At 41.9% G+C, this 10,624-nt stretch overlaps 1 protein-coding gene across 1 annotated transcript; it reads right to left on the minus strand.

The window, feature by feature from the left end:
• Positions 1–4,450: 4,450 nt before the first annotated feature.
• On the minus strand, positions 4,451–7,494 carry LOC128545767 (tripartite motif-containing protein 16-like). Its single transcript, XM_053516393.1, has 6 exons — positions 6,862–7,494; positions 6,001–6,096; positions 5,623–5,856; positions 5,386–5,545; positions 5,225–5,284; positions 4,451–5,092 (listed from the first exon to the last, which is right to left on the minus strand). Exons 1-6 carry the CDS (start codon positions 7,453–7,455, stop codon positions 4,569–4,571), a joined length of 1,668 nt encoding a protein of 555 aa, XP_053372368.1. The 5' UTR covers positions 7,456–7,494; the 3' UTR covers positions 4,451–4,568.
• Between the last annotated feature and the right edge of the window lie 3,130 nt (positions 7,495–10,624).

Below are 10,624 nucleotides of genomic sequence, written 5' to 3' on the forward strand. Positions count from 1 at the left end.
ATCCATTTACTTTGTTAAATTCGGAAGCCAAACGAAAGAGACTATTTACAGAGAAATGGGGAACTGTTGAACCAACCGAAATAGTGCTTGGCACAAGATTTGATAGCAGGAGAAATAAAACCACTGGAACATTTGATCAAGTTGTTGTAACAGATAAGTTTTCTTATGTTTCCATTTTAGAAACACTGAAGTCAATTTTACAAAATCCGCATCTTACTGATTTGTTTAAACCCAGGCATGTTCCAAAGGAAGGTGTTTATGTTGATTTAAGTGATGCGGCCCATTTTAAAAGTAATCCTTTATTTTGCACAGAAAAAGATGCTTTACAAATTCAGTTATTTTATGATGATTTCGAGACTGCTAACCCTTTGGGTTCTAAAAAAGGTATACACAAATTGGGTGCTATCTATTTTACATTAAGGAATTTCCACCCCATTTTTAACTCCTCACTGGATAACATTCATTTATGTGCCCTCTTTCATGCACAGGATATTAGACGGTATGGTTTTAATTCTATAATTGAGCCTCTAGTAAATGATCTAAAAGTGCTTGAGATTGAGGGGGTTAAGAATCCGGTATCTAGAAATTGTGTAAGGGGTACAGTTGTTCAAGTCACAGGGGATAACCTTGGCTTACACAGTTTATTAGGATTTCTGGAGTCATTTGGGGCTCAATATTGCTGTCGTTTCTGTGTTCTTGAGAAAGATCGCTTTCAATTTGTATTTTCTGAGGATAACCCTGAAGTTAGACTAAGAACAACTGAGATGCATGCTCTGCACTGTAAAAGGTTACAAGATGACTCTACACTACCACATGTTTATGGCGTCAAACGGGTGTGTTTGTTAAATTCACTCAAGTATTTCAACACAGCAAACAATTTTGCTGTGGATATAATGCACGACATTTCAGAAGGTGTCGCACAGCTTGAGGTAAAACTTGTTCTGCAGTACATTGAGCATAATTTTTTGAGTGCTGATGATCTTGCTGGTAGAATACATGCTTTTGATTATGGTTAAAATCAGCAGAGGAACCGTCCTCCAATGGTCAAATTGTTTGGTGGAAGCAACGATTTGGGTTTAAATGCCATCCAATCTTGGTGCTTGTTACTCAACATGCCTCTGTTATTTGGCGATTTAGTGCAGAGAGATGATAAACACTGGTATTTTGCTTTTACTTCTACAGATTAACATCGTATTCTCACCAGTCATAACAGAAGGCATGACCATTTATCTTAAACATTTAATAACTGAACATCACCAGCTATTCAAAAAATTATTTCCCGAAAAAAATCTGTTGCCAAAGCATCACATAATGATACATTACCCACAGTGTATAAGGAAAATTGGACCAATTCTGCACATGTGGAGTATGCGTTATGAAGCGAAACACAAATTCTTTAAAACACAATTAAAAAGCTTCAAAAACATCACCAAAACGCTAGCCAAAAAGCACCAGAGTTGTATGGCAATTCACTGGGAGTCTTTTAGCCAGTACAGATTGACTCTTGGTCCAGGGAAGATGATGGAACTCAGTGGACTTAAAGGTGGCATGGACATTGCTTCCAAAATAGGGGTGGAAATATCAGAACTTGTCTATTCTGTAAACAACATCCTAGAAGAATTTCAGTCAGGTTTCAGGCCCCATCATAGTACAGAAACTGCACTAGTTAAGATTGCAAACAACTTGTTTTTAGCTTCAGACCAAGGCTGCATCTCAATACTAGTCTTACTTGATCTAAGTGCTGCATTCGACACCATAGATCATAATATTCTCATAGACCGCCTACAAAATCATATAGGTATTCAGGGGCAGGCATTAAAATGGTTTAGATCATACCTGTCTGATCGATACCATTTTGTAGATCTAAATGGAGTACCGTCTGATGTAATGCCAGTGAAATATGGGGTCCCACAAGGGTCAGTTTTAGGACCTCTCCTGTTCTCAATTTACATGCTTCCCCTGGGAAACATCATTAGAAGGCATGGGATTAGTTTCCATTGTTATGCTGATGATACCCAATTATACATCTCAACAAAACCAGATGAAATACCCAAGTTGTCTAGATTAACAGAGTGTGTCCAGGACATAAAAGATTGGATGACCAATAACTTTCTTTTACTAAATTCAGATAAGACAGAGATATTGCTCATCGGCCCAAAAACCAGCACACAACAGCTTTCACAATTCAGCCTGCGTTTAGAAGGATGTACTGTTACTACTAGCTCAACAGTAAAAGACCTGGGCGTGATATTAGACAGTAACTTGTCTTTTGAAAATCATATTTCCAATATCACAAAAACAGCCTTTTTCCATCTTAGAAATATTGCCAAACTTAGGAGTATCCTATCCGTATCTGATGCAGAAAAGCTAGTTCACGCATTCATGACCTCCAGACTGGACTATTGTAATGCATTACTAGGTGGTTGTCCTGCATCCTCAATAAACAAGCTACAGTTTGTCCAAAATGCAGCCGCCAGGGTTCTCACCAGATCCAGAAAATATGATCATATAACACCTATATTATCATCCCTGCACTGGCTACCTGTTCAATTTAGAATTAATTACAAAATAGTACTACTTACATACAAGGCTTTAAATGGTTTAGCTCCCTCATACCTAACCAGTCTTTTAATACGCTATAATCCACCACGTCCCTTAAGATCACAAAACTCCGGACTTCTGGTAATTCCCAGAATTTTAAAATCTACAAAAGGGGGCAGGGCATTTTCATATTTGGCTCCAAAGCTTTGGAATAGCCTTCCAGACACTGTTCGGGGAGCAGACACGGTTTCCCAATTCAAAAGTAGGCTCAAGACGCATCTCTTTAATCTGGCATACGCGTAACTCATCCCATAACCTCATACTCCAGTACACCTATCCTGAATGGCAACTACGCTAATTCTCTCCATCTGTTCTGTACTTTTCTACCCATCCCGAGGCATCTGGAGATTGTGCCAGCTTCAGTAGACAAAGGCCAACCCTGCGAGGTTTCTAAGGCATCTTGAGAAGGACCTGCTCCAGCTAGATTCTGCTTTATGATGGCTGGAGCTACACATCCTGCTCCTGTGCTTCCAGTGATCTGACCCCATCTGCCCTCTGCACCTACTGCTGAACTGAATCTACACAACTTCTGATATATTGAACTTTCACCTGCACAACACACTTGATGTTATTTCTATCGGTTATCACCCAGATGAGGATGGGTTCCCTGTTGAGTCTGGTTCCTCTCAAGGTTTCTTCCTATTGCCATCTCAGGGAGTTTTTCCTTGCCACTGTCGCCGTCACCCTTGGCTTGCTCATCAGAGACATTTCATTCATCATTCATTCATTTAATTATTATCTAGACACATTTTTCTCACACATACACACTTCCAAATATTTTCTTTTCTTTTCTAAAAAAAATAAAAAAAAATCTTTAATTTTTTTTGTGAAGCTGCTTTGGGACAATGACCATTGTTAAAAGCGCTATATAAATAAAATTGAATTGAATTGAATTGAATAAAGTGGATCAAACATCATGGCACAGAGTATCGCCCTGACCTTATTATCTGTACAGAAGTAGCATGTGAGATGCCAGTGTTTTGTAAGATCAAGACTATTGCTGTGAAAGATGAAAATGTACTGCTCTGTGGAACACTGATGGAAACAGTCTGTTTTGATGACCATTACCATGCATTTACAGTCAGAGTGCATCCAGATCGAGTTTTAAAGGTAGTGAATGTTAACGAACTGTTTTATTTCAAACCATTTGATCTTCAAATTAAGTATGGCACAACAGATTCTGCACTGCATATAGTGCCCTATTGCCATTTTATGCAGATGTGATGTTTTTTAGATGTCATGTATGTGTTTAAGCCTGACAGTGTTTTAATAAATGTTTTAATGGTACATTGCGGTTGTTTTCTGTTCTATTCCATGTATTCAATGTAAAAAAAAAAAAAAACACTGTAAGAGTTGACTTTGCACTGGTGCAGAGAAAAGTAGGGACACCAGAGAGTGAAATAATGACACTTATGGAGTTATTTGATCAGCATTTTAACCCATTACAACACAAAATGGGTTTTCAAAATTGTACTCTCTAAGTGGGATTTTTTTAACTAATAAAAATTTAAATAAACTCTACAAAAGTGAAATATTAACACCATGTGGTGTTAATTTTCCCTTAGTGTTAAATTGTCGTAACACTATTTAGAGTTAATTTTCGTTAGTGTTAAATTGTAGTAACACTATCCAGTGTTGAGCAGTGTTAATTATTTACTCCAAACAGAGTTAATTTTACTCTGAAAATTGAACACTATGACAAGAGTCAATTTATCACCAATTCTGAGTGGGACCAAATACACTCGGGTCCAGTGTTAAATTTAACTCCTAAAGAGTTATTTTAACACTGCAAAATTTACTGTGTATCGTATAAGTCATAAATTTAGAAAAAAAATGAAGTGAGAAGGTTAATGCTTTACTACCCACGTTTGAAAAATCTCTTATTTACATTTATTTAGTTATTCAAATTATACCTTTGCTTGTGTAAATATATTATTGTTTGAAAAAATTACATTAATATTATTTTATTATGGCTCACATAATCTCACAGTTGATTGAATAAGAAGGAACCCAGCGTACAGAGGCTGAGTGAATGTGGTGTGGACCCTGTGGAGGAGCGTCATGGTGTCAGAGACGCTGTAGAAGGACAGAGTTCCTGCACTGTGATCCACATACACTCCTATTCTGGAGGATGATGGAGCTCTGAGATCAGTCTTAACGTTATTGTGAAAGAAAGAGAGAGAAGAAGAAGTACATTCCAGACACCAGGAGTGATCGTTGCCTCCAAACCAACCGTCATTACCACATCCTTTCCTGCTGATGTCTTTATATGAGGCTGATATGTACACATGTCCCTCATTGCTCCGCTCCACCTCCCAGTAGCAGCGTCCACACACACTTTCTTTACTCAACACCTGATAGAAGGAGTCAAATTTCTCTGGATGATCCGAGTACTCCTGCTTTTTATCACTGTATGCCACCGCTCTGTCCTTCTCAGACAAAATGAGGTTATAATACACTGTGTTGGGATCCAGAGTCAGATCACAGAAATCTAAAGACATGAAAAATGTGAACATTAGACGTGTAATGAAAGGATACATTTATGTAGAGAGTAAGACATACAGTAGACAGTGTGTGTGTGTGTGTGTGTGTGTGTGTGTGTGTGTGTGTGCGTGGTACATACAGTATAGAAAATCATCTCTGCTCTTTGGTTCTGAGGGTAAAATCATCTGAACTCCTGCAGCTGTGGAGACACAGAGACAAAATGGAGACACAAAAATCAGGTGCTGTAAAAGACAGAAGTCATTGAGTTTGTAAATTCCAGGGCAGGACAATTTCTCTCACCATGTTGAGGGATTTTGATGAATTCCTCATGGCAGAATTTCTCAAGTCTCTTTTTTAGATCGGAGAGAGATTTCCTCACTCCATCAAATGAGAGATGTTGACTGACAGTGATGCTGGGTGAGTCCCCACGTCCAGAAGAGACACAGAGAGACTGGAGACTCTATAAAGAGAAAGAACAACATTATAAAGAAGGAGAAAGTAGAGAAATGTGTGTGTATGTGTGAACATGTTAGTTACCTGGAGGAAATGGACGTGATCGTGTGTGTGTAAAAGCTGCTCCAGCTCAGTGAGTCTCCTCTGAAGATCAGCAATCTCCTGCTCCAGTTGCTCCAGGAGTCGTTCAGCTCGACTCAGTTCAGCGTTCTCCTGAGCTCTGATCAGCTCCGTCACCTCCGTGTGGGTTTTCTCCATAAGGCTGATCATCTCAGTAAAGACCCTCTCACTGTCCTCCACTGCTGTCTGTGCACTCAGCTGTTAGGACATAGGCATGCACACGCACACGATTTAAAGTTTATCCATCATTCCCTCTCGAACTGTGACTTTACAGTAAATGTCTCCATGTTGTCCATGTTGTGTGTGTTTTTAGAAATAGCTCTGTCTCTGCTCACTGCTCACCTTCATAGTCTTCACAGCCTGTTTCAGCTCCTGCACCTTCTTCAGCTTCTCCTGGATTCTCTGCTGGGATTTCATCTGTTCCTCCTTTAATTTACTCTGTGGACAAATTAAACACATTTCACTCTTTATAAGAACAGTGGGTGATGATTAATTGCAGAGTCCACTCGGATTGTACATAGTTAGACTTATAAAAGTGTTTAAGACTTACAGTAAGATATTGTTTGTTTCATAGTTTTTTAAAGTTTATATTGTCTGATCAGTAGATTTTTTCCCCACATAACATGATTTTTAAACATTATTGGGTGATTTGGTATTTGTCAGAGGAATTTTTACGTAAAATCGGAAATTTTATTTTGTAAATGCATAAGATTTTGCAATACGAGTATGTCTTCATGGACCAGTGGTCAGAGATCAAAGTTTAGACACAGAGATAAGAAGGTTACTTAAAGACAATTAATGAGTAAACAATAAATTACTGAATACACTCTGTGTAGCTGTAGACTAACATTCAGATGGGTGTTGGCTGAATTTACTGACTGCCCTGACTTGATAAAGACAAATTTATTTACTCACATCATAACCTTAATTCACTTTCATTATTCTTCTAAATAAAAATGTAAAGTTCCTGAGCGGACTGAAGCAGTAGTGTGTGTCTAATCTCACCCCAAAGTGCTGGTTTGTATCTTTAGATTTTTATTACAGCAAATCAGGAGCCAGAATTTAGGAGTTCAAAGTTGTAAGAAAATGAATAAAAGACTGAAATAAAGTGTGGCTGCTTGGAGTGAAAACCTTTATCCGTTGTAGATTAGAAATACGAATTGCACGCAAAGAACCTGAATAGATTAGGCCTCCATATCTCACCTGTTTTTCAGTTCTGTATGCTTCAGCTGAGATGGTGTCGTGGCTTTTGTGTTTATCCAACATACACAGACAACAAATGAAGCTTTGGTCAGTACGGCAGTAGACCTCCAGCACTTTATCATGCTCGGAGCAGATCTTCTCTGCTAGATTTCCAGAAGCATCAATTAACTGGTGTTTTTTCAATCCAGGAACTTCATAGTGAGGTTTCAGATGAGTTTCACAAAAGGAGGCCAAACACATCAGACAGGACTTGATGGCTTTGCGTTTTCTCCAAGTGCAAAAATCACAAGCCACATCTCCAGGTCCAATGTAACAATGAGCAGGAAAAGCAGCTTGGACTTCAAGCTTCTTCTTCAGTTCTTCTACCATTTTAGCCAGCACATTGTTTCTAAGTAGAACAGGCCTTAGGGTAAAAATTTCTCTGCACTGAGGACAGCTATAAACTCCAGTCTGATCCTTCTGATACCAGCAGTCATTTATACACACCTTACAGAAACTGTGACCACAGGGGATAGTCACTGGATTCTTCAGGAGATCCATACAAACTGGACAGATGAACCGGTCCTGAGCTATTGAGATACTGGCTTCGGCCATTTTCTTGCACTCACACCCTGATAGAGAGAGATAAAGAAAAAGGGTTTCACTAAAATGAACTTCCGTGTTATGTGAGTGTATATATACATAAGAGAGAGGTGGGAGGAACGAAAGGCAGAGAGATTATATAATTTTTTTATGATTATTTTATCACTCTATATATATACGACCGTCTAGGGGACTGTGTCGTAGCAAAAGGTGAGTAAAATGAGTCTCACTAGCAGAGGAATTTGGAAAATGTATTTCTTTTATTTCTAAGCAAAAAAGGAAGGGTTCCAACTTCAGAGGTTGACAAGGCCAAAATAATAAACAAAATGGTCTCTGCCCAAAATGAACTAAATTCCTAAAAATAAAATAAAATAAAATACATAATCCTTACCTAACTTCCTAACCAAAAAAACAGAGTGCAAAATATATACAACAAAAGAAATGGCGTCAAACCTCCTACAACCCTTAATACAATGAAACGTACTATTTACAATAATATTTACAAACGGCTAACCAATCCAAAACAAAATCCACACTCGTAGTCAAAACAGGCTTAGGTCATATCAACAACAGGACTAGACAGTTCTCTCTGGTAATATATTCAAATATACAAAGGTCGAATTGCAAAACAGGAACACAATACAAAGACGCACGCGGTGGCACAAAAGGCATCTGAAAGGAGTTTGGGGTGGTCCTCTTATTCTGGTTGGTTGATGAGATGAACCAATCGCAACGTCCAGTGAATTATCTGGAGGAACACCCATCTGAAAAACAAACAAATACCCAGAAAAAACAGCAGAGGGCAGGATCACGCAAACTCATAACACCATGCCTCAGATTTACACTACCATTATAAGAAAAGTGTAAACAGTATGAGACTGATTCCCGTGTTACGGGACTCTTTTTCAACTTTTACAATATATGAAAAAGTCACAATATCAAAAATCATTTGAACTGTTCAAACATTAAAGAAGCCAGTATATTCGTGAGCCCAGCTTGGAGCCTACTGCTGTTGTTCCCATGAACATTCAGTGAGACACCTCTGTCTGTGGGAACTGTACACACAACCATTCACCAACACGACTTGCACATTACAGGAACTTGGCTGGGAGTTATTGCCACAACCCCACAAGTCCTGATCTCACCCCAAGCCATTTCAACCTGTTTGGGCCATTGAAGGAGATCCTGGGAGGTTAGCTTTTCAGTTGTGGAGCAGGTAGTTCAATCCAGACTCTGGCATACTGAGAAAACTTTCTACCTTGATGGTATCCAAGCACTAGTGAAATGTTGGGATGAATGCATTAGTGTAGCATTATAAAGAGAAATAAAAGTATTTTTACTCTTATACTTGTCAAGAACTAACCTGGAGTGACCAGAAGACGTAGCTTTAGCGGTTAGCCCTTTGTTGCGTGAATGGTAAACCCAAACGTGGAAGAACACAAGTAGGCAGGATAATCACGCTATTTGATTTAAGGACTCTCACGAATGGGGAGTAAGGGTGAGTACTCATGGTTTGAAGAATTCCGACGTGGCATCGGCGACTCAGTGACTGAGCGAGGTGCTATGGTTTGTTTACCTCTTTTATACTTCCTGGTTCGCGACCGCTTAACTTCCGGGTCCTAGTGCCGGTCGCGTTCCGAGTGTGCATGACAGTACCCCCCTGTCCAGGACCGGCTCCAGACGGTCCTGAGGTGGAGGATACCCAGTGACGGTAGTCCCGGATGAGCTCGGGGTCGAGGATGAACCGTGCTGGAACCCAAGATCGCTCCTCGGGGCCGTAGCCTTCCCAATCGACCAGGTACTGGGTGCCTCTGCCCCGAGGCCGCGAATCAAGGATCCGTCGCACAGTGTAGGCGGGACCACCGTCAATGATTCGGGGAGGAGGAGCAGGGGGGGTGGGTGGAACCATAGGTGAAGTGGTGAAGGGTTTTAGTTGCGAGATATGGAAGACCGGGTGGATCCGGAGCGCCGCAGGCAGCTGGAGCCGGTAGGTGACAGGGTTTATCTGCAGATTGATGCGGTATGGTCCGATGAATCGTGGTGAAAGTTTCCGGGATTCTGTGTGGAGATGTAGATTCTTGGTTGAAAGCCAGACCTTGTCACCTACTTTAAACAACCGTCCCGGAGGGTGTTGACGGCGGTGTTGGGTGATGTAACTGGCGTTGGTGCGCTGGATGTTCCGGTTGGCTTGCTCCCATAGCCGTCGACACCTACGGACCAACTGTTGGGCCGAGGGTACGTCAACCTCCGGTTCCTGATGGGCGAACATCGGAGGCTGGAACCCGTAGCATACCTCAAATGGGCTCAAGTTGGTAGCTGAGGAGACGTGAAGGTTGTGAGACAGTTCTGCCCAGGTGAGGTAGCGGGCCCAGGAGCGCTGGTGGTCGGACACAAAGCATCGCAGATAACGCTCCAGTTGTTGGTTGGTCCGTTCCGTCTGACCATTAGTCTGGGCGTGGTAACCGGAGGACAGACTAGTGGTGGAGTTGATCAGACGGCAGAAGGCCTTCCAGAACCGGGCGGTGAACTGGGGCCCTCTGTCCGAGACGATGTCTTTGGGGAACCCATGCAGGCGGACTACGTGTTCCAGTATCAGCTCAGCGGTGTCCTTAGCTGATGGGAGTCCGGCGAGGGCCACCAGGTGAGCTGCTTTGGAGAACCGGTCGACGATAGTGAGGATAGTATTTTTCCCTTCGGAAACCGGCAGGCTGTGATGAAATCTAAGGCGATGTGCGTCCAGGGCCGGTGAGGAACGGGTCAGAGGTTGAAGCTCTCCGGGGGTTGGTCGATTGGTGTCCTTAGCCCTGGCGCACACCGGGCACGCCTGAACGAACTCCTCGATGTCTCTCTTCATGGAGGGCCACCAGAATGCTCGTCTCACGAACTGTAAAGTTCTTCTGTTTCCCGGGTGTCCGGCGACGGGCGAAGAGTGACCCCACTGGAGGACCTCAGCTCGTAGTGGTTGGGGGACGAAGAGTCGTCCAGGCGGTGCACCTGCCGGCCCGGCCTCCGCAGCCTGAGCCTGGCGAACCCTCGTTTCAAGATCCCACTGGAGGGGTGCCAGGATACGTGAGGTTGGCAGGACAGGCACGGGGTCCACCCGGGGGACGTCTTCCTCCTGTTGTCGTGATAGGGCGTCAGCCTTGGTGTTCTTGGACCCCGGGCGGTATGACAGATGGAA

The sequence above is a fragment of the Clarias gariepinus genome, chromosome 2, assembly GCF_024256425.1.
Source record: "Clarias gariepinus isolate MV-2021 ecotype Netherlands chromosome 2, CGAR_prim_01v2, whole genome shotgun sequence".
Lineage (NCBI taxonomy): Eukaryota > Metazoa > Chordata > Actinopteri > Siluriformes > Clariidae > Clarias > Clarias gariepinus.

Excerpts from the sequence above, each read along its gene's own strand:
- LOC128545767 (XM_053516393.1), bottom strand. The coding sequence starts at position 7,455 with ATGGCCGAAGCCAGTATCTCAATAGCTCAGGACCGGTTCATCTGTCCA. Across the intron at positions 5,857-6,000 it reads AGGCTGTGAAGACTATGAAG|CTGAGTGCACAGACAGCAGT; the intron begins GTGAGCAGTGAG and ends ATGTCCTAACAG. Across the intron at positions 5,546-5,622 it reads ATCACGTCCATTTCCTCCAG|AGTCTCCAGTCTCTCTGTGT; the intron begins GTAACTAACATG and ends TTCTCTTTATAG.